Below are 24,748 nucleotides of genomic sequence, written 5' to 3'. Positions count from 1 at the left end.
AAATAATTTTAAATTTAATCAATTTTTGATCTATATAAATGAATAATCACAATTCACATTTAGTTCTTAAAGATACCGTATTTATTGTTTAAAGTGTAAAAAGGTTACAGGAACACATAATCCACATAGAGTAACAACAAAAAGTTGAAGACAAAGAATTGAACGGATTTGTAGAATTTGTAAATCTAAAAAAAGAAAATTCATTAAAAATTGTAAATGTTGAAGGTTTAAATAATATTCATGAACATATAATTAATAAATTACATAAACCAATTATAAATAATTTTAAAAGAAGAAATGTTGTTTCACTTGGTATAGATGATTAATGGCAAGATAATCTAATTGAAATGGATTCTCGTAATTTAAAAGAAATTTCCAAAATAAACACAGTCTATAAATATTCATTTTCAATAATTGGTGTTTTTCAAAATTAGCATTTGCTGTTCCTATTAAAGGCAAAAAACCTATAAATATAGTGATACTTTTCAAAAAAATTAATAGTTAGAAAGATAAATAAGATACAAACAGATAATGGTAAAGAATTCTGTAACAAAGAATATCATGAATTAATGAAGAAATATAACATTAACCATTATTCAACTTTTACAGACTTAAAAGCTTCTGTTCTTGAACGATTTAACAGACCACTTAAAGAAAAAATGTGGAAAAAGTTTGCTTTACAAGGAAATTATAAATGCTTAAATTCAGTTAAAATCTAATTGATGAACACAATAACACAAAACATTCTACAATAAAATTGAAAACAATAGAAGTTTGTGAAAAAAATTTAAAAATAAGTGTCATTATATCCAATGAAAATACTTCATTTAAAAAAGGTGATAAAGTTAGAGTTAATGAACTTAGAGGACTTTTGAAAAAGTATACACAGCTAATAGTTCAACAGAAATTTTTGAAACTGGAGATGTTACTAATTCTAATCCAATTACATATAAATTAAATGGTATAAAAGGAAATTTTTATGAAAAAGAACAACATAAAACAAAATACCCAGATATTTACTTTGTTGGATAAATAAAGATACAGTAATTTTATAAATAACCAGTTTACTACTTAGTTTACCAATCAAACAGTTTTTAAACAATTAATTTTTTAAAAAATTAGTTTTTTAAAAGAATTAGTTTAGTACTTAGTTTGTAAATCAATTAGTTTTTAAACAATAAGTTTTTCATTAATTATTAAATAATTAGTTTAACAATCAATTAGTTTTGAAATAAGTATAAAATATTTTCATTAATTTTTGAATTTGAACATCTTCTGATTTAATTACTTCATCTTTGAATTTAATTCTATCATCTTTTACTTTAATACCTACATCTTTCGTTTTCATTATTTGATATTTAATTTTAATTATTTCATTGATTATTTTATTCAATATTTGTAGTTTTGTATACAAAAATCTTTGTGTTTTATTTGATTATTGTAAAAAGTTTCCAATTATACAGAAAAATTCTTTATATAAAAATTTTTACAAATTTTTAATAGAAATAATTTTATTAATATTACATATAAAATATCTTATAATGACCATATGGTAATATATCTATTTTATTTATCCAAATCATATCTTATATTATTATAAGGACTTAGTGCTTCTATGTTTACCTGAATTGTTTATATTTCTTGTTTTACACGTTTAACTATACTAATTTTTGTAAATTGTTCTATATTATTAAACAAACAATCTTTGTAATCTTCTATACTAATTTTGCTTTTGGCAACACTTTTCTTAAACCCTTTAGGTTTTTCTATATTGTCACCAAATTTATAAGCATACATTTTTGCTCTTAAATAGCAAAATTCTTCAATTTCTTTTCCATTACATTCAAGTTTAGTTTTAATAACACCTTTTTTGTTTACTTGTGGAATATTTTATATTTTATCAGTAGGATAATCATTTGTATCTACGTGATCAATGATTTATTTTTTATCTTCATAGAGATCTTCAATATTAATATTGTAAATAGAACTACCTGTATTTTGATTATTCAATATTTTCTCCGTATTTAGGATTCATCACCCTATAGTGAAAATCATACATCAATTCTTTAGATAAATCAAGTATACTTAATCCAACATAAATAGTTCTATCAAATGTAATTTAATTTTATGAATTTGTATAGCATTAAGGTTTTCATTAAATATAGTTCTACATTTAAAGTTTCGTGTATCTGCATGATTAACACATACTTTGTTACTTGAAACTAATTTTATATCTGGTCTATTTCTTATATTCTTCATTGTTTTACCAAAACAGAATTATTCATTAATTTACAGAAATCTTTTTCAAAATTATTTTTAGCTTTAGTTCTTAACTGTGTGTACACATCTATATATTTCTTTAGCCAATTAGAATGTTTAATGTTTAAAACTTTATGCATTTTTGTAAGTAGCATTCCTAGAGATAATTATTGCTTAAGATTGCTATAATGTACTACATCATTATGTTTTTTAACTAAAGTAGTTATTTATTTACGTTCATTTGTACCTGGAACAAGTTTTGATTCAGGAGCTAATGCTAAATTTTTATGTAAATCATGTAATTCTCTGGATACTCTAAATCTACTTCAAATATATAACTGTTTTCACAATTGTATGAAACTTCATTTATTTTTGTACAATTAAAATTTTTTGGTTCATCCAATTGAAATCTACCATATGATAATATTGGTTCATAGCATAACTACATAAGTTATTTGCATCTAGATATGTTATATAATTTTATATTTCTTTATTATTAAAGTCTTTTAAATGTTTTTTAATTGGTTTAGCATATCTTTTACAACATGGTGAGAGACTCCCTCTTATTCATTCTCAGCGATGAAAAGCATGTCATAATCATATAATAATGCAACTTTTTGTTCAGTAATTTTTATCATTGCATCCTTTAACAAACAAAAAAATAAAAAAAATAATAATATAATAATAATAATATGTAATAATAATAACAATTTTTGTTTGTTTGGTTGGATAATTGATTTAGAGATTAAAACTTACACCACGAATTTATCGAGCTTCGCACGTCCGAAGATGTACGAAATGTAGCCAGGGCTCACTATACAGGGCGTTACAAAAGAGTACAGCCAAACATTCAGGGAACATTCCTCACACACAAAGAAAAAAATATGTTATGTGGACATGTGTCCGGAAACGCTTACTTTCCATGTTAGAGCTGATTTCATTACTTTTCTTCAAATCACATTAATCCTGGAATGGAAACACACAGCAGCAGAACATACCAGCGTGACTTCAAACACTTTGTTACAGGTTAAAAGTGTCCTCCGTTAGCGAGGATATATACAACCACCCTCCATCACATGGAATCCCTGATGCGCTGATCCAGCCCTGGAGAATGGCGTATTGTATCACAGCCATCCACAATACGAGCACGAAGAGTATCTACATTTGGCACCGGGGTTGCGTGGACAAGAGCTTTGAAATGCCCCCATAAATGAAAGTCAAGAGCGTTGAGGTCAAGAGAGCGTGGAGGCCATGGAATTGGTCCACCTCTACCAATCCATCGGTCACCGAATCTGTTGTTGAGAAGCGTATGAACACTTCGACTGAAATGTGCAGGAGCTCCATCGGGCATGAACCACATGTTGTGTCGTACTTGTAAAGGCACATGTTCTAGCAGCAAAGGTAGAGTATCCCATATGAAATCATGATAACGTGCTTCATTGAGTGTAGGTGGAAGAACATGGGGCCCAATCAAGACATCACCAACAATGCATCCCCAAATGTTCAGAGAAAATCTGTGTTGATGACATGATTGCACAATTGCGTGCGGATTCTCGTCAGCCCACACATGTTGATTGTGAAAATTTACAATTTGATCACGTTGGAATGAAGTCTCATCCGTAAAGAGAACATTTGCACTGAAATGAGGATTGACACATTGTTGGATGAACCATTCGCAGAAGTGTACTCGTGGAGGCCAATCAGCTGCTGATAGTGCCTGCACGCGTTGTACATGGTACGGAAACAACTGGTTCTCCCGTAGCATTCTCCATACAGTGACGTGGTCAATGTTACCTTGTATAGCAGCAACTTCTCTGATTCTGACATTAGGGCTATCGTCAACTGCACGAAGAATTGCCTCGTGCATTGCAGGTGTCCTCGTCGTTCTAGGTCTTCCCCAGTCGCGAGTCATAGGCTGGAATGTTCCGTGCTCCCTAAGACGCCGATCAATTGCTTCGAACGTCTTCCTGTCGGGACCCCTTCGTTCTGGAACTCTGTCTCGATACAAACGTACCGCGCCACGGCTATTGCCCCGTGCTAATCCATATATCAAATGGGCATCTGCCAACTCCGCATTTGTAAACATTGCACTGACTGCAAAACCACGTTCTTGATGAACACTAACCTGTTGATGCTACATACTGATGTGCTTGATGCTAGTACTGTAGAGCAATGAGTCGCATGTCAACACAAGCACTGAAGTCAACATTACCTTTCTTCAACTGGGCCAACTGGCGGTGAATCGAGGGATTACAGTACATACCGATGAAACTAAAATGAGCTCTAACATGGAAATTAAGCATTTCCGGACACATGTCCACATAACATTTTTTCTTTATTTGTGTGTGAGGAATGTTTCCTGAAAGTTTGGCTGTACCTTTTTGTAATACCCTGTATATTTTTTGTAGACAAAGTCTGATATCTCACCTCAGCTTCAATCATGACAATGGGGCGACTAAAACTACTAAAACAGAGAAAAGCATATGGTTAAATAAAACATTTATTCATTACAACATATACATTACTATATGAATGACACGTAAAGTTATAGGTAAAAAATTGGAGATAATTCACAAATGAGAGCGACTTATTAATTCTGCACCTCTTTTCTGCAAATAAATATCAATATGTCTACCTGTGGAGCCGCACAAAATATTATGTCCTTCTAGGACAACATATAACATAAGAGCGTAGATGCCTACTGGCTGCGACAAGAGAGCGGTGTTAATTGCTTTGTTTTGCTTTCTCTTGTCTTAAAAAATCGATACATATAAGCTAAGTTAAGTAAATTAATTATCGTATGTGCTCGAGCTCAAATGGTTCCTTAAACTGCCCCCCAAATTGCGAAGGCAAAGGTGTTCTACCTGCAGCTGTGCAATTTGTTGACGTATTTTCTTTATTTGTCATGTCATGAATCATAAGTTATTACATATCATGTTTCACAGATTCAACATACATAAAATGTCATAAATCTATACTAATAAATAAATAATATTTAGAATCAAGTGAAAGGGAAAAATAAAAATACTTGATCTAATGCGAAATTGAACATGGGACCTTCAGTTTCAGTGTCCAGTGCACTACCACTTGGCTACAGATCCTTGCTGCAATTGAACATTGTATGATAACATATATACATAGACTGTAACATTGATTTCACAATTCATATTCACTTGTTCTTAGTCACTTTGTAAAAAATTGTTGGGTATATAGTCCATTGTTCTCTTTCGTTTCAAAATGTTTTTACACACATTCATTCAATAAATAAAATTAATTAATGTTTATGTGCATATTCAGAGATATGTGAACGTATTCTGTGTAGAATGTCACTTGTTAGAAATGGTATATACTGTGCTAAAGTCTTTGCACTTTAAAATAAATATCACGTGTCACACGTTTTGTTTACATTGAGATGAAAGTGGTTGAAGAAAAAAGTAGTAGATCAATAATCCCGCAATGAAGTGTGCTTTGGTAGACATAGTTAAAATTTGGTTCGTCTTGGTGGGAATACATGATATCAGTGGTTCCATACTGACCAGTCCATGTTACATCTACTCAATAACCTCCATATTTCGTCTTCCAAAAGGCGTATGTCGTCTCCTGGATATTGTTTTGTCATTTCGTCGAAAAGTGTGCCATGGTTTTGCGACTCACGTCACCTATAGTGTCCCATCATGAGCACAGTGAACCGTTTTTTAAAAATTTGCACACAACTTGTTCATACATTGTTCGTTGCAAAACAAAATGTTCATTCACAACAGAGAGCACAAAACATAACAAATATCACTTCACAATTTTTTTTGTGAAACATGAACCTATTGATTGACATTACATTGTTTGGTAATACATATACATATTTTACATTTTTCAGTTGCATTAAACTAGATATTTACAAATACATATGGGTCAGACATAGAAAACATTATCTTATAGGTCTAGTTTTTTTTTGTAAAGTTTTCGTTTTAAGTATATTTTCCTTTACATCAGTACTACACAAGAAGTGTTCTTCGATATTAAATGTTTCCTGCAACATAAACTTTCGTAGTAGGTTAGAAAACATCTTGGAAATGATCTGTCCTGAAAAGTCATGATTACAATAAGACACGACACGTCACATCCACAATCAATTCCAAACTAGCACATGCACAAAGTATCATCTACAAATAAAATAAAGTATATAGCCTTGCTCAATTAATCTCATTTGTCATTTCCTATAGAGTGTTTTTGTGCACGTTGTGTTTATGTGGACTGTTGTGTGAGTGTGAATAGCAAATCAAATGTGTATCATGCTAATTAATATATCAGGTTCAGGGCAGAAATTGTCTCTGGTCATTTAGTCTGTCAGCTTGGCTGCAGGGTATTAATAAATATAATCAGTAGCTGTGCTTTGCATGAAAATTGTTAGTTCTTCCTGTGTCTTATCTTCTTGCTGCTGCTGTTACTGCTGGTGCTGTAAAATGTAGATACTTAAGATTATAGCTTATATCTTCTTCTTCTTCCAGCTTGAAGTAACAGATGTGACTTACCTTGTTGCTGTATCAGCATACTCTGCTAAGGGCTAAAAGTTTTCAAATCTTTGTGAGGCTACAAACCTAAAATTCTCTTATTCTTAGGGTTTTGTAACAGATATGCTCCAGGGTGTGATATATCAATAATTGTGTAAGGACCTTCATATAATGGACGCCACTTAACATTACGTTTTAGAGGTGATGACGATTTGTAGTGGGTCTAAAGTAAAACTTGCACGCCTATTGTAAAGTTTTGCCTTCATTTAAGATTAGCACTGTAGTTGTTATTTCTAATGTCAGCTTGTTCAGTAATTGCAATGAGTACTTCCCTTACCTTCTCCTCGTGTGAAGGTTTGGTGTCAGAAAATTTTGGTAGTGGGTTGCTCCAATCATTAGTTTCCTTTGTCTCAAATATGATTTCTCTGGGAGTATAGGGTGTGTTGAACATATTTAAATTGTTGTGTATTTCCTCAAAAAGTGGTAGATAATGTATCCAGTTTATGTGCTGTGTTGAGGTATAAGTTCTCATGAATCTATTTAATTCTCTAAAAATTCTCTCACAATGGTTGGCTGATCCATGAAACTTTGAAATAAAGATGGTCTTAATGTTATTGTCCTTCAGAAATTTTCTCAAGGTGAATCCTGCATAATACGTGGCGTTATCCGATAGAATGGCTTTAGGTTTTCCACAGTATGTCATGTAATCATTTGTGAATCTTCTGATGATGGTGTTTGCTGTGGGTGACTCAATGGTAAAAAGTTTGATATGCTTAGAAAATATGTCATAAAATGCTAGAATGTATTTACAACCACCAATGCTAGTTCGATGAGGTCCGCTAACATCTGTACAAAGTATCTCTCCAGGTCCAGTGGGTAAGATAAGAGTGCAAATCTGTTTTGGTGGATTGATTTTGTGGCTTGGATTTTTGATATACGAGACATTTGCTGATAACATCATGTATTTTTCTTCTCATGTTTGGAAAATAGCAATATGTATGTAACTTGTTAAGACACTTCTTTGTTCTGTAGTGTCCCCAAACTGTGTGAGTGTGTGAAATGAGTTTGTGTACAGAATCTTGTGGTATGCAAATGCACCAGTTAGTAGCATTTGTGTGTCTTTTGTAGAAAAGTATGTTGTTGTGTAACATGTATCTGTCTTGTAAAGTGTTGCTGTGTTGTTGTGCTATGATTTGTTTCATTTTGTACCAGTGTGGATTTAAATCTTGTAGTGTTGCCATGTTCTTGCATAGGTCTTTGTAGTATTGTGTAAACTGTTTGTCTTGCATGAGTAGTATTCTGTAATCGTGTGTGTTCTCAAAGTCTGTATTGTTATGGCGTAATCCTTGTGGTAGCCTTGAAAGTGTGTCAGCTGTTGTGTTGCCTTTTCCCTTGATGTGCTTGATTTCAAAAGAGTAATTCTGTAATGCAAGTGCCCATCGTGTAAGTCTAGGATGAATGAGTTTACATGACAAAAGGAAGGTAAGTGCTTGATGGTCAATGTATATAGTGGTGTGTCTTCCATACAGATAATAATTAAACTTTTTAAATGCCCATATAAAAGATATTGTTTCCAATTCTGTGCTGGATCAAGATCTTTCACATTCCATTAAAGTCCCACTGGAAAAACCAATGATCTTAATATGTTCTGAAGTTTCTGTTTTAACAAGTTGAAATAAGCAACATTCCAAATCAATGTTTGATGCATCACAAGCAATACAAAAGTTCAAATTGAAGTCTGGATGTTCCAGCATCTTAGAATTTACTAGTGCTTCTTTGATTTTAGTTATGAAACGTCCCCTTTGAACAATTATACATGACTGTCCTTAAACTGACATACAATATTTTTAGCGCAATGCAATCTGACTTTCAAAAATCCCTGCAAAAGAATGGCCCTGAGTAACATTAAACTATACCTTTCACAAATCACTTACCTCACAAAAATCTTCGCTACTCAAGCTACTGCAATACAGCGAGCGCCACTACTGCCAGCTAAATAAAAGATTCAAACTACTGAAGGCACTAACTACTGATAGGGATAGTTAGCAAATGAAAGATATTAATAGAGAACAAACAATGTATTTACCTTAATATCATCAAAAGTCATAATATATATAGCAGTTCATCACAAATTACAAAACTCCGCCATTTCTCTCCCCACATCCACCACTGCTGGCGGCACACCTCCAACTGCGCAACGCTACGCGCTGTTCACAGCCAGCTGCCTAACACTACAATGGCGAGTATTACAACGATGCAAAGCAGCCACAGACTGCACACAGCACAGCCAGTGATTTTATACAGAGGTGACATTACCAATAAAAAAACCTAAACAGCCTACTTACATAGCCCCCATGCTCCCCACAAAAAATTTTACAAATTGGTTTGGGCAGTGGCCAATACAGATTTGAAAAAAAATTTTCATAATTACAATAACAAAGAAATCAAATGCACACACTTATTGATACAATGTTGGTCAAAAGCTCAAATTTTCTCACAGTCCATAAAGACAGTCCTGATCTTTCATTACGGTAAAATAGTAGTGTTTTTCTCAAAGTCTGAGCAGTAGAAGAAAATGCACACGGAAGTAGTGGATTTCCAAGCAGTCTTGAAGAAGTAGTGTTGTCCTTCCAACGGAAAGACAGTGCTGACTCTTGACATGCATACAGGTAATGGGCCACAACAGAGCAAACCCACAGCAGAGTCAGTCGAAATTTTGAAGAGTATTGGTAGGTAGGTCATCACAGAGCAGACCCACTGTAGTCCTGGTAGAGATTACGGTATTGGTGGGCCACCAGAGGTGCAGACCCACTGCAGTCCTTGTAGAAATAATGGTATTGATGGATCATCAAAGATGTAGACCCACTGTAGTCCTTGTAGAGATAGCCAACAGCCATCTGTTGTGACTGTGCAGGTGCACAATCACCATTGAAGAGTCTTGCGGATAATATAGCAAGTCCATAACCACCACTTGTGCACTCACAAAGTTTTTGGAATTGTCCTTAGAACCAGCAATGCTGTTATCCAGTCCCTTGCTGAATTATTAACACACGTGCAAACACTAACAGTCCCTACTTCTCACATATTGTCCATATACTATGACCAACAGAAACGTGTGCAGTGAAATGGAACTTACATGTTAATAATATGATGAACTGGTGTCAAGTACAATTTTATAACATAAGAATACAATAACAAAGGTACAAAATACATCATTAAAGAACATAACAATACAGATAACATTTGTAGTAAAACAGGCTTTACAAAAGAATAGAAATGAACATATACGTCAATGTTACAGGAATTATGAGATAAGTAGATACATAAAAGATCAGAATAACTTTTGGAACATCAACTTTACACATGAGCATTAAAACAAAACAGAATAAATAATGTCTAAGCATATTTACAAGGTAAATAACATATTATTAATGCCAATTATATTTGAGGATAACAGTATTCCTCATCTTAGTGAACGTAGCTTAGTATTAGAAGAAGAAAAAATCCTATGAAACTACACAGAGACAGGAAGAAAACAAATACACAAGGGTACACAAACATATAGTGGGATAATACAAAAGGAAAGGACAGGGCTTGTTGTACTGCAGTATTTTGCAAACAAAACTTTCTTTACTTCTTGGAGATCTCCCTTCATTCATCATTATTCCCAAAAAGTCCTATCTATACCTGCTTTCTGTATTCTATTCATATTTCTTTCAATATAATTATTTCTCAGTGTACAATACTCATTTTGGCCCAAATATTTTTCATATAACTTCTCAATGCATTCTTTTTTCTATTGTCCATAGTCAGTTTATTATGTAGTCTACCCCCTCTTAAGCTAACTTAAATCTACTGAGCTCAGATGCTAAACTAAGGGACGAGGCAATGCAGCAGCACAAAACAATTAACACAAACAGCAATGATCAAAAATATGGAAAATTGCAAAGCAAGCTACAGTAAATCTAAATTACCAAGCAATGCAACATTACAACTAATATGAGCCAATGTGCAGCAACAAGAAAAATAAATGAGTAGTAAAACTGGCTTAGCAGAGTAACACAAAGTCAAATTCAGTAACACTATGCCTGGCAAACAGCAGTAACTTATAGCTAAACATGACATAGCTCAAGCAGAAAAAATATTACAGTAAAAACAAGAATGCAGATAAGGGAAATGTATATTCACACCTTAATGTCTATGTAATTAAAGTGGTGCACCACAAATTATTCTACAAAAGAAATTACCAAGTACTTGAAAAGAAAATTATAGATGCAGTTACTGTTATTAGTCCCTTCTTATTGTTCTCTCCATTCCAAGAGCTCCTTTTTCGAAGAATGTGGATCAGAAAATAATTATTAAATAAATCTGTTGACATAAAGTGTTCACATTAGCAGATGCATTTAAGTTTATTTTATAAAACCAATGCTGCAGCACAGCTGGAAACCAGATATTAAACAAAATGAGCAATCTCTTAACTACAAAGACAATAGATGTAAAATGTTTCTAATCATTTCATTAGGCATTTTAGTAAATATCATAAATTACGAGCTCCACAGTATGCTTTCAACAAGGAAATGTCAATAGCGAGGACAATGGCCTCCCCTTTCTTTTTTTCTACCTGTGCTTCTGATGAGGCACTCACTAATGACTTGTTCTCTCGGCGTCTGACACAGCTGGGTGCCCACGACGCATTACGTGCAGGTGGTCACTTAACTTTCTTACGGAAATATTTACGACAGCAGTTTCCGCTACAGTGACAGTCTCATACACAAAATTTCACGGGTCGAGAATTTGCATTGCAAATGTGTAGAAACAAAATCTTGTCAATATGACAGTGTCATCTACCTCAAACGTACTTTAAAAATCATGCTCACTTACGAAATACGACATTCAACGCTCTCATAGTATCACAATGGTTCCGAAAAAATATGAACAGTTCACACAGTGCAGACAAAATACAATTTCATAAGTGTGAAGTTATCCAACTGTGTAATTGCGTAAACATGTGTCACTGATGTAGTAAAAAAGTTTATTTCTCTGTTAAATGATCAGATAGGTGTGTAATTTGTGTGTTAGAGAAATATGGTACCGATGTGTCAAGTTGTATAAGCAAATACCATATTAGCTAGGGCTCCTTGTGCTTGCCAAACACATGGTACACAAAGTAAGCGTGTACCCCCCTGAGGATTAATGTAATTATACCCTCAGGTGTTACAGATTACAGCAATGAAATGAAATGTATCACTGAAAACCTTTGTATCATTGTACTTCAAATATCTTTAAAAATAAATGTTTTAAGTACAAAATTAATCACTCAAATACGTGTCCTGTAGCGCTAAATGTGCGTCTTGTTGCACCATAATCTCTGTGGAAGTGTCGTAGTTATCGTCCTCCAAAAGCTAAGTTCTGCAGAAGTCAATGTACTTACCTCATGATAAACAAAAGTGAGATGCTTTGCGTATAGATATTGTAGTTATTATGCTTATTGGCGTGATGAAGAAAGTACTGTACAGTAACGTATTGTTGTGCCACGAAAAAGGCTGTCTCATTGTTGCTATACCACAAAAGTTACTACTAAAACATGTTTTTGTTTCCAGAAGAATTCAGAAAACTGTGCAGATATAAAACAGATACACCGCAAAAGCAACATTGTAAATTGTCACTCATTAGTAGTGTCGTGATAAAAATCGTGTAGCTGTCACATAAACTAACACTGTGTCATCTGGTATCTCACAGAAAGTACTTTAAATCCAGAATATATTTTCAAGTCAACCAAAATGTTGCATTAAAATCTCATTAGCAGTACTGGTAAATGTTCTAAGTATGTAAGCCTTATAGTCGTTCCATAATTGTGCAACTAACAAGCAAGAATGTACACACACAATAACACTGTGACGTCTGTTCACTATAACAATGCATTCGTCATTTCTGTTTAAATAAGTTCTCTTGGTACTTGATTGGATATTTAACTTCAAACATTGTTGTATGTTAACAGATTCTAAGTCTGACAAAGCATACTAGAAATGTGAAGTGAAAAGTTTTATACCAAAGACTAAGTTAAAAAGCAGATTATCTCTCAATAAATGGTTTTACATGTGAAATGTGGTGTAAACCTTTATTCTTCCTAGTACGCAGAGTTTCAACTTCAACGCAATTATCATGTGGTATACGTCGGATTCTGTATGGTCCATTGTAAACTAGAAAGAATTTGTGAGTCAAGTGTTTCTTCTTATGTGACAATGAATGAGCTTTAATGAGAACTTTCTGACCAATATACAACTTCTTTGCATTTGCTTTACCGTGTAGTTTTCTCCTTTTGTCTGCTGCAGATTTTATATTTTTAAGAGCCAAATCAATTATGTCTTTGTGTCGAAGTTTACGTGTATTCGGGAAAGGTACAAGCTCTCTGATTCTGTTCGGTGGTTCTTCATTCTTCAGTACAAGAGTAGGTGGTAAAGCAGTGGAGTCGTGAGGCATTTCATTCAGCACGTTTTGAAATAAGTGTAAATATCTGTCCCATGCTGATGCTTTCTGTGACAATAAAGTCTGCAAAGCTTATTGATTTCTTTCATAATCCGTTCAGACGGGTTACAATGTGGTGAGTACAATGAAATAAAAACGGGTTTGATTTTATGGTTGCGAAGCATGCGTGACCAAACAGCAGATCTGAATTGCGGTCCGTTATCTGAAATGACTTTACTAACATGTCCAACTTCACATAAGAAATTTTTAACAAAGGCGTTGGATACAGACCGTCCAGTGGCTTTACGTAATGGAGTGAAAGAAACAAATTTTGAAGTAAGTTCAACAGTGACTAGAACGTACGAAAATCCATTAGATGTTCTGACAAGCGGTCCCAAGAGATCAACAGCAGCAAATTCTTTTAATTTAGAAGGAATGATAGGAAACAACGGAGCACAATGTGAGACAGTAGATGGTTTCGCCTTTTGACAAAGTTTACAAATAGACAAGACACTTCGAATTCGCTTTTCCATATTGTTAAAATAACAAGTCGTTCGAAGGATATGATAATATTTTCGTGGGCCAAAATGTGCATAGCTGAAATGAATGTACCAAATGAGCTTATTAACAAAATCGTCTGGAATGCAAAGTACCCATAGCTTGTCATCAACAGTGCAGCGTTTGAAAAGTATGTTGTTTCTAACCAGATAATAATGCCGAATCTGAGTGTGTGTCGTTTCATGCCATTTGCTCTTGATGTCTTTCCAAATCGGATCTTTATCTTGTTCATGAGCAATGTCCTTTAAAGATGTGGTGATGAAGTTTTCAAAGGCGACTTTCTGAATGTAAAGAATACTGAAATTTTTCTCGAGGTTGCCTTCTGTGTTACTTTTCTCAAGCCCAGCCGGTGCGGGTGACAGTGCGTCCGCAACAATGTTCTACTTACCGGGAATGTAGAGTATTGTGAAGCGGAATTCTTGCAGAAACAATGCCCAACGTTTTAACCTGTCATGATTTAATTTTGAAGACATAAGAAATTGTAATGCACGATGATCACTGTATACTTTTACGTGCTTACCAGAAAGAAAGAAACGGAATTTGTTAAATGCCCAAACGATAGCTAAAGCTTCTAATTCAGTAACGGAATAATTTTTTTCAGATTTTGTTAGCACTCGGCTAGCAAAAGCAATGGTTTTCTGAACAGTAGTGTCATTTTCTGTGGCTTCTTGAAATAAATGGGCACCAAGACCGACTTTAGAAGAATCCGTGCTAAGGCAGAAATCTTGTGACAGATCTGGATGAGCTAAGATTGGCGCGTGAAGTAACGCTTCTTTCAAAGAATTGAATTCCAACTGTGCTTGTTCGTCCCAGTTCCAAATAGTATTTTTTCCAGTGAGAGAACAAAGTTTTGGTGTAACAAGAATTTGCATATTCAGAAAACGACGGTAAAAATTTACAAGACCTAGAAAACTGCGGACTTGTCTTTTTGTGGATGGAACTGGAATGGCTCTGATTGCTTCTAACTTTTCAGGATCCGGCTGAATGCCTTCAGAAGAAATAATATGTCCCAAAAACCTCACCTTTGACCTACCGAATTCAGACTTTTCCAAGTTAACTGTAATTCCAGATTCTGCAAAAATACGTAACAAACTGTTGAGGATGCGATTATGTAGTTCCCATGAAGCTTCTGCTATTAGAATATCGTCCACATATAAGGTGATGTGACGTTTTAAGAACTCAGGTAATATGGAATTTAGCCCGCGAATGAATGCTGCTGAAGAAATGTTCAAACCGAAGGGAAGTTTCCGAAACTGATAACAAACTCCGAAACAAAGGAAAGCTGTGTATTTTCTACATTCTGGATGAAGTTCGATCTGATAAAAGCTGGATCTGAGATCAATGGAAGACAACACTTTTACACCATTAAAATTTTGAAGAAGTTCTTCTAACGTTTGCGGCCTGTCTGTGTCAGGAATAATGATCATATTGATTTGTCTCGAATCTAAGACAAGCCTGATCGATCCATTTTCCTTCTCAACAACATGTAATGGATTGTTGTATGAGCTTACTGCAGGCTCAATAATGCCCTCGTCGAGCATAGATTGTATTTCTGTTCTAACACGGTCCCTAAAATGTGCTGGAATTACATATGGTCTAACACAAAATTTAGTATGCTCACGAACACGAAATTGGTATTGAAATCCCTTGATTGTTCCTGTTTTATGAGTAAAAACTGTGGAATGTGCTTGTAAAATCTCAAAAAGGTCCTGCCTATCAGTGTCATTACAATTCTCAATTGTTTGAATTTTATTCTGAATTAACTTATTAGTGTCAAATGCGCCGTCGATATCATCCCTGTCAGTACTTGCAGAGTGATTGTTAGTGTCTAGTTCCGTAGAAAAGTCCGAAATGTTGTCTAACAGAAGGTAAAGCCGAATAATTTCCTCGTCATGGTTTGAGAGCCAATCTTCAAATTTCAAAGCTATTGACTTACCTTCTTTCTCTAAACTTATTTCAGCATCGTGAAAGTTTAAGATTGCTTTGTATTCATTCAAAAAGTCTACTCCCAATATAATTTCCGTCGACAATAATGGAACAATGAGAAAGTTCATAGAGAAGCTGTGGCTTTGACAAAAGAATTCTAAATTGGTTTGTTGGCGTACATCTACACTTTTTCCAAAGATTGCACCTTGTAATTTAATCTTACGTAACGGAAGTGTGGGGCAATCGTTCGATTTGTTGCATTTGCTAAAGGCTGTTTCACTGATTACTGAAATGGGACTGCCAGAGTCAAGTACTGCCGTAAATTTTATGTCATTTACTGTAGTGTGAATCACAGGATATGCAATGTTGTTATGTTTTACGTCGTGTTCTTGGAGTAAGATGTCCATAATGTCTTCCATTTTTACGTAATTACTAGCTACGGCAGCTGCGTCGTTAGTGTCATAAGAACGTTTTGTGGCTGCCAGCGGTGTGAGTCATTGCCTATTGTCTCTTTGTTGGCGAGCGTCGTTATTGGAATTTGGAGACCTAACTTCTACAAATTCACCGGACGAGAGGGCCCTGCCCTGTTTAAATCCCACCAGTTCTGATGCAATTCAGGTCTGTCGTTACGATCACATCGTCTGTCGTCATGTAGGTAGTTCCTGTAGTTTCTTTCTTGTCGGTTAAGTGGTGGAGAATGTCTCCCTGAAATGTAACTGCACGCTGGACCGTTGCGTCTAAAGTTATTCTGTCTCCCTTGATAATAATTATTTTGGTTCCCAAATTGTCTGTTTCTCTGATTGTCTCTGTGATAGTCACTACCGCGGAGAGGTGATCTTTCCCTGTAATTATTACTACTCTGCCAACGGTTGTAATACGGGTGGTGTCTGTTTCGGTCACGATTTGTGTTGTGAGAATAGCCTTGTCGCGTCCAGTTATTATTTCTTTCATCGCGGAATTGCGACTGATGTGATCTGTAATTGTTGGGCTCCTGCGTTCCGCGATTGTCAGTGTCACTTTCCAGTTCTTGTAACAGTCCCTGAAAAGGTTCAATGTCGTCTTTGCAACGTCCTGCCAAAATAATATGTCGTAAATGTTCAGGTAATTTGATTAAGCAAATGCGGATGAGTTCTGAGGGGCTGTATGGGTTTTACAGGTACTGATTCTTGTGCAACATGTCTTCAAAATATTTCACAAGACTGGAGAATTCAGATTGTTCGAAATGTTTCATCATTATGATACCATGTTTTATTCGGTCTTGTGTGGCTTGAGACCAATTTGCTGAGAGGAAGGCATGGTAAAATTCTCCTTCACTGTGGCAATCGTGAATGACCGATCGCATTCTTACAGCTGGTTCATTCTCTAAGTAGCCACACATAAATTCTAATCTGTGTTCCAACGACCAGTTGGGAGGAAAACAATCAGAGAATTGATGGAGCCATGCTTGTGGATGAATGTCGTTGCCAGAATTCTTAAATGTTTTGAATTTACGTGTAGTAATGAACAGCTTATAGTCAAAATCATAATGTCGGCGAGTCGCATATCGGTCATTGTTAGGTCGTGTCGGCCGTTCCATCTCAAAATTCGGTGCACATTGCCAATTTCTTTCATAACTTCCGAAATGCCCTGTGTTATTATTTTGCGGCTTTTCCGTATTTCTAAGTCCCTCTTCCCGTGTTGGAGCGCGAGTGTCCTCTGAAATATGTAATTCTTGTATTACCTGTGTCAGCTGATCTTGTACTTCCCGGATTTCTCTTTGGTGTTGTGTATTAATTTGATTCTGATTTTGTTTGAATTTCCTAATTTGTTCGTACTCTTCTGTGTCATTAAAGACTATCGGTCTTGCGTCAATCAGATTATTATCTACCTTCGTAGATAAATTAGTGAACTGATCCAAAAGTTCGGCTACTTTCTCCGATAGTGTACTCATTTCCTCAGTGTGTTTTTCTGAACCAAGTTTCAGAGTATCTACTGTGTCCTTTAAGTTTTCCTGAGTTTTTGCAAGTTGTGTAACCGAATCGGTAGATGCAACTGAGTCAAATTTAGCTTGCAAGGTCTCATGATTTTCATGAACAATAATTTGCAGTTCTTTTATGGCTGCTTCGTGATTCTGTAATGCATTTTCATGCCGCGAAAAAATAGGTTGAAAATGATCACAAATTTGAGTTTTTACGTCATTACAGACTTTTTGACATTTCGATTCAATGTTATGTAACTCAGTAGTTAAATCTTCACGCGTTTGTTCAAGAGTTTGTCCCAATGAGTCTAACTTTTGAAGCTGTTGTTGTGTTCAGCAGTGGTGGATATGGGGAGAGAGATGGCGGAGTTTTGAAATTTGTCATGAACTGCTATATTTATATATGATGATATCAAGGTAAATACATTGTTTGTTCTCTATTAATATCTTTCATTTGCTAACTATCCCTATCAGTAGTTAGTGTCTTCCATAGTTTGAATCTTTTATTTAGCTGGCAGTAGTGGCGCTCGCTGTATTGCAGTAGCTTGAGCAGCGAAGATTTTTGTGAGGTAAGTGATTTGTGAAAGGTATAGTTTAATGTTAGTCAGGGCCATTCTTTTGTAGGGAATTTTGAAAGTCAGATTGCGTTGCGCTAACAAAATATTGTGTGTCAGTTTAAGCACAGTCATGTATAATTGTTCCACTGTGTCTAACTGTTGCTGTGTTTGTCTCTGGTGTTGTTCCATTGTGTCTAACTTTTCAAGCTTTTGTCCCATTTGTTGCATTAATTGTAATAACAATGCACTGGTGTCTGAAACATGTTCCTCAGGGCTTTTCGGCAGTGAAGTTGCACCTGCAACATTCACATTTTGACAAGCGGAAAATGTGTCTTGACTCATTTGAGAAAACGGTGAGAACCCAAAACCTGAGTCTGCAGTATTTGTAATATTGTGTTCTGTCATTCCCGATTCCTGAGGCGAGCTGTTGCCGACCAATCGATCGATAACGCTTCCCTGTTCACTACCTGTTTCACTGTCTACATCACTGTTTGCCGCCCGCTCCATTTCCCTATGCGCAATTACCAAATTACTACTTTTAACATTAGTTAATTCAATACTCTGCGGCGCTAACACACTGCTTTCGTCTTCACTGTCATTTCTCAGTTTACTTTGGAGCCTAGTATTATGTTTTTCACACGCCATAATTGTCACAATATTTCACACAATAACACAGAAAAGCGCAATTTGAATAGCAAAATAAAATAACATAGCAATGGAATTAATGTCTACTTAATTGCCAGCGCAGCTGCGAAATACTTGGTGCAAATCTACATGCATGCCACAACTGTTTTACTGTACAACAATGAAAAACTACAACTACAAAGGAAATTCTCTCTATGATTACGCGCTATCAATAAACAATAGCTACACTAATTACACAAACTACAAGAAAAAAATGAGAAGATTCCAGTGAGGTATCCTGGCAGGGTCGACATATGAAACGTCCCCTTTGAACAATTATACATGACTGTCCTTAAACTGACATACAATATTTTTAGCGCAACGCAATCTGACTTTCAAAAATCCCTGCAAAAGAATGGCCCTGAGTAACATTAAACTATACCTTTCACAAATCACTTACCTCACAAAAATCTTCGCTACTCAAGCTACTGCAATACAGCGAGCGCCACTACTGCCAGCTAAATAAAAGATTCAAACTACTGAAGGCACTAACTACTGATAGGGATAGTTAGCAAATGAAAGATATTAATAGAGAACAAACAATGTGTTTACCTTAATATCATCAAAAGTCATAATATATCCTCCTGAGACCTGATGTCCATTATAATGGACATCGAGTTTCCTGTCCTGCTGTCAAAGATTCTGCATTTTCTGTTGTAATACCTGTGGCACATTTGAATGGACTGGATGCTGTAGCCATCTGGTGGGAGAAACAGTCACTACGATTACTTGGCACCAAGTAGCAGCTTTGTTTTTGATGTGTTACAATAGCAGGTGAGTTCTCCATCATTATTGTGTATTTTTCGAAATTTATTTTATGAAAAAAAGGACCTATTGTAGACAGTATCTATAAGTGGTGCTTATACAACCTTTCTGTGCAATAAGGTTTGGTAGTACTGTGTATTTCCATAAATTATCTTTGCAAAACAGTAATGTCCACTGTAGTGGACGCTGGGACTTGAAGTCACATTTCTGAGCACTATTTCGTAGGCATTAGTGGTGATTACCTTCGCTAATTTCCAATACATTTCGTGTTGTGACTGCTGCTCAGTGACATTATCTGATACACCACTATAATTATTTTCTGTAAGGAAAGTAGACACTATGTTAAAACAATTATTTTCTTAAAGGATACAGATCAAAGCTAAGTTCAGAAGAAATTTTAGAACTTCTCTTGAATGGAGACATGTCAGATCTTGAGATTAGTGAGGAGGAGGATGGTGATTTTGATCTGGCAGGTGATGCTGTGCAGCAACGCAATGTTCCTTCCCCAAATGAACATAGTAGCAGCAGTACTGATAATTCTGATGATGCCGAGAGTTCTTCACAGAATTGCAGGATGTTTTGGGAGAAATGCGAAAGGTAAGTGTGGTACCTTCTTGTAAATAATTTTCTATTATTCCTGATATTTTCAATCTTTCCTTCATGCTTTGTTTCTAAATTTCAGGTTTGAGGGACTCCAGGCTACCTTCTCACCCACGGAAGTTGCAGAACATAATGAGAAGCAGATCATGGACTACTTTCAGCAATACTTTGACTTGGCCTTTTTTAGGATACGTCTGAACTTGACAATATGAGATATTTACAGCAGACTGGAAGGTCTTTAAAGCTGTCTGCCAAGGAATTGCAGGTATTTATTGGAGCAACAATACTAATGCCTTGTTTGAGATACCCTAGAGTTAGGATTACTGGGGTAAAACAACAAGAGTTATTAACATTACTGAAATCATGACTCGAGACCAATACCTCACCATTAGAAGTAATTTGAAGGTGACAGACGATAATGCTGTAACAGAGGAAACTAGAAGGAAAGATAAGTTGTGGAAAATAAGGCCACTTTTAGAATGTGTAAAGAGAGCGTGCCTCAGTTTACCTTGAACTCCTGAAGTGGCAGTGGATGAACAAATGATCCCATTTACTGGAGCATGTGCAATAAAAAAATTTGTCAGGGGAAAGCCAAATCCTGAAGGGCTTAAAAATTTTGTGTTGGCTGCTCCTTCAGGACTAGTCCTTGACTTTGAGATTTATCATGGTAAAGGAACATTCCCAGATGCTATTGGTCAACAATTAAAACAAGGAATAGGAGCCTCGGCAGTCCTCAGGCTTTGCCAGAGTCTTCCAGAAGGAACACAGGTGTTCTTTGATAGGTATTTTACCTCTGTTCCTTTACTGAAATCATTGGCTGAAAAAACTTGCCTGCCACTGGAACAGTCGTGAAGTCAAGAATACTCAGAGCAGTCCATCTGACAGCAGACAAGACTCTTGCAAATCAAGGATGTGGATCTGTTGACCAGACAGTGAGAAAAGACAAACACATTTCTATTGTAAAATGGTATGTCCAAAAGCTAGTCATAACTGCATCGACGAAGGTTGGGAAGAACCCTATGGATCAATGTAAAAGGTGGTCAAAAAAAGATCGGAGATACATTCAGGTTCCCTGTCCAGCAGTAATCAGCTGTTACAATAAAAATACGGGTGGCATAGACCTGATTGACAGAATGATGAGTTTTTACAGGATCTGCACCAGAACCAGAAAGTGGACTGTAAAAACTATTTTTCATTTCATAGATCTGGGAATTGCAAATAGCTGGATTCAGTACAGAAGTGACCGAATTAAGAACGATGAGCCAAAGAAGAATATTCTGCAGTACCTTGGTTTCAAAATTAGAATTTCTTAAGAATGACGAGCCAAAGAAGAATATCCTGCAGTACCTTGATTTCAAAATTGGAATTGCTGAGCATTTGTTAAGGGGCCAAGAGGAACAACATTCTGATGAAGATGATGAGGAGTAAACTCCTAAAAGGCGAAGATTATTGCCACCACAATCACCTTCACCTGCTGTAACTCATTTGCCAGGAATGACTGGGTTGAAAAATAGCACGAGGTGTAAGAACAGTGGCTGCACGAAGAAAACCAAAATAAAGTGCAAAGGTTGTTCAGTTTTCGTCTGTCTATCATCACAGAAAAACTGTTTCTCTGAGTATCATCAGAAATAAAACTGTCAAAATTTGTCATTTATTTTACTTTTTAAATTTTTATTTATTATTTTAAATTAATAATCAGTGAATGATTCAAGTAACATCTGCCTAATAAGACTGTATTTTGTTCAATAAACTACTAATAAAGTACTTTTTTTTACATTTTCAACTTCCTTTCTAATATTTACTTATATGTCTCCAAGACCCAGTGTCCATTGTAATGAACACTTCAGAAAACCATGAATGTAAAAGAAAAAAAGAAAATCTTTTGTGGATCTTCTGTTTAACAGGTACAGAATATCTGTTTCCCAAAAAAGTCATGACGATTGTCGCCAGGTCTCAGGAGGATACATAGCAGTTCATCACAAATTACAAAACTCCGCCATCTCTCTCCCCACATCCATCACCGCTGGCGGCACACCTCCAACTGCGCAACGTTACACGCTGTTCACAGCCAGCTGCCTAACACTACAATGGCGAGTATTACAACAATGCAAAGCAGCCACAGACTGCACACAGCACAGCCAGTGATTTTCATACAGAGGTGGCGTTACCAATAAAAAAACCCAAACAGCCTACTTACATAGTGAAGTCATTTTCACAGTCTTGGTTCCAAATCCATATCTGATTCTTCTTTAATAAGTGTAATAAGTATCTGCTATGGAGTAACTGTTTAGGTATGAATCGTCTGAAAAATGAGCATAGACTGAGAAATGATTTTAACTGTTTCTTTGTAGTGGGACTGATGAAATGTCTGATAGCATCTAATTTTGAAGGGTCAGGTTTAATGCCTTGTGTGTTGATGATGTGTCCTAGGTATTTGATCTCAGAACAAGCAAATTTAGATTTACACAGATTGGCAGTGATACCAGCTTGTGTGAATCTGCATAGTAAAGTGTTCAGGGTATCAGTGTGTGCTGTGTAGGTGTTCCATTTCTTGTGTAATCTGTGTTGTTGTTTCTTTGCCAGTGTTTCTGTTTGTCTTTGCGTCCGTTGTTGTTTCCGTTATTCCTTCTTGAATTAAAATTGTCGTTTCTTCGTTTTTTGTATGGGTTATCCCCCTGTGTATAGTTACAGTTGTTGTTTGTGTGCAGCTGTGAGTTTTGGTGATTGTTTTGCATGTTTACTGTGTGTTGTTGTGAATTTTGCTGTGTGTTTGGTAATGTGGCAATGTAGACATGTTGATTCCTACTGCGTGAGTTGTGTGTTGGTTCTTGTTCTTCATACAGTAAATCAACAGCATCTAACTTATATTCAGGATCGTCGTACGGTAAGTACAATATTTTCTCTTTAATATTAAAAGGAAGTCATGCTTTAAGTGATCGGATCACATCTTTTGGTTTCACTGGTTCATTAAGGAAGTGTATCATGTTTAGGTACTTCTCGAAATATCGGCGCAAATTGCCGTTTTTAGGATTGAAGTGTTCGGGTTGAGTGACTTGTTTGCGGATTCGTTCCTGCACAGTGGGTGACCTAAACTTATTGAAGAAGGCGCGTTCAAACTGCTCGTATGTTACACATCTGTCGCTTTCGTGGTAAGCCCAGACAGTAGCGTCCCCTTGAATGTAATCCACAACATGTGCAATGCGTTTGTGGTCACTCGACTAACGTGAGAATGCGTTCCTAAAAGCTTTTAAGAAGATGACAGGGTGTACAGCGTTTTTACCTGGTATAAAGGATTGGAATTTATGGTGCTTGAATAGACTTTCTTCTTCCTTGTTACGTGTTTGTCTGTTTCTTTCCGTGTAATCATTGAATTCGTCCCTGTATGTACATGGTTCTTCATCAAAATGATAATTGTATTGTATTTCAGGTGATGGGTATCTGTTGCTATGCGTGTCAGTGTATTGTGTATTTGAGTGTTGAAATTCGTGTGTGTACGTGTTCATTTCCGAATCTAGATTTTCTTCTGTGTGCATTAAAATGTGTAGTGGGTGTACTATTCTGTTGTGCTTAGCATTGAGTTGTCTCTGCTTGCATATCTTCATCGATTACTTGTCTATTGCTGTTCATCTATTCCACTACAGAATCGTGCACAATACGTGGCAATTTGTTTTGTATACAATCTTCAAAAATTTGGACTTTGTGTGCTGTCCATTCTTTAAATTGTGAATTAATGCGAGAGAAATGGGGTTCAGCCTCTCTCTGTATTGTTGTGTGAATCTGTTTGTGAATGTCAGCTACGTTTGTTTCCATTGTATTCACCTTTAAATTAATTTCGTCACATGCATGCATGTTTGATTCTAATTTGCAATTAATAGTTTCACAGGTTTTTGTCAAATCATGGATGTGATTGGCATTGTCGCTTTGTCATAACTCTAAATTTTCTAATTTTTGCGTAAGATCTTCGACCTGTTTGGAAAGACGTGTATTAATTTCATCTACCTTTTGACTCAGTGTGACGAAGTCTGATTTTATCTCATTTCTGAAAGCTGGATTGTCTGTCATTAATTGTGTGAACTTTTCGTCATTATCTTGCTTAATATTGGATATGGCTTCCAAAATTGAATTCAGTATAGGGGCAAAATTTTGATTGCAAAATGAGCTTGCCCCCGCCGCACCATTAGACGTGATGTGGTCTCTCAGGTTTAGATCTGAATTGCTCCTTTCGGCGTTTGTGTGTGTGTGTGTAGCAGGTTATTTTGATGTGTTTGTGTGTCTGTATCAATTTCTGTGTCTGGATGTGTCTGTGTATCCATGTTTGCGTTACTTGATTGTTGTTCCATAGTGTACTGGTGTCGAGTTTTTACCATATCGTGTGCAAGAAAAAAATTGTTTAAATGCGTAGTGTGAAAATGTACTGCCTATATGTATGTTTAAATGATTGAGAATGATTGAGATATGACTTAAAAGATAGA

At 35.7% G+C, this 24,748-nt stretch overlaps 2 protein-coding genes across 2 annotated transcripts; both read left to right on the top strand.

The window, feature by feature from the left end:
• Window positions 1-19,493: 19,493 nt before the first annotated feature.
• LOC126469628 (uncharacterized) lies at window positions 19,494-20,564 on the top strand. The gene is made up of 2 exons (XM_050096754.1): window positions 19,494-20,273; window positions 20,359-20,564. Exons 1-2 carry the CDS (start codon window positions 20,098-20,100, stop codon window positions 20,486-20,488), a joined length of 306 nt encoding a protein of 101 aa, XP_049952711.1. The 5' UTR covers window positions 19,494-20,097; the 3' UTR covers window positions 20,489-20,564.
• Window positions 20,565-20,639: 75 nt separating this feature from the next.
• On the top strand, window positions 20,640-21,704 carry LOC126471338 (uncharacterized). The gene is made up of 4 exons (XM_050099459.1): window positions 20,640-20,770; window positions 20,861-21,058; window positions 21,136-21,358; window positions 21,480-21,704. Exons 1-4 carry the CDS (start codon window positions 20,640-20,642, stop codon window positions 21,702-21,704), a joined length of 777 nt encoding a protein of 258 aa, XP_049955416.1.
• Window positions 21,705-24,748: the final 3,044 nt, after the last annotated feature.

Source organism: Schistocerca serialis, chromosome 3 (assembly GCF_023864345.2).
Source record: "Schistocerca serialis cubense isolate TAMUIC-IGC-003099 chromosome 3, iqSchSeri2.2, whole genome shotgun sequence".
NCBI classification, from domain to species: domain Eukaryota; kingdom Metazoa; phylum Arthropoda; class Insecta; order Orthoptera; family Acrididae; genus Schistocerca; species Schistocerca serialis.
Note: the sequence above shows the minus strand (reverse complement) of the source record. Positions and strands in the feature narration are given on the sequence as shown.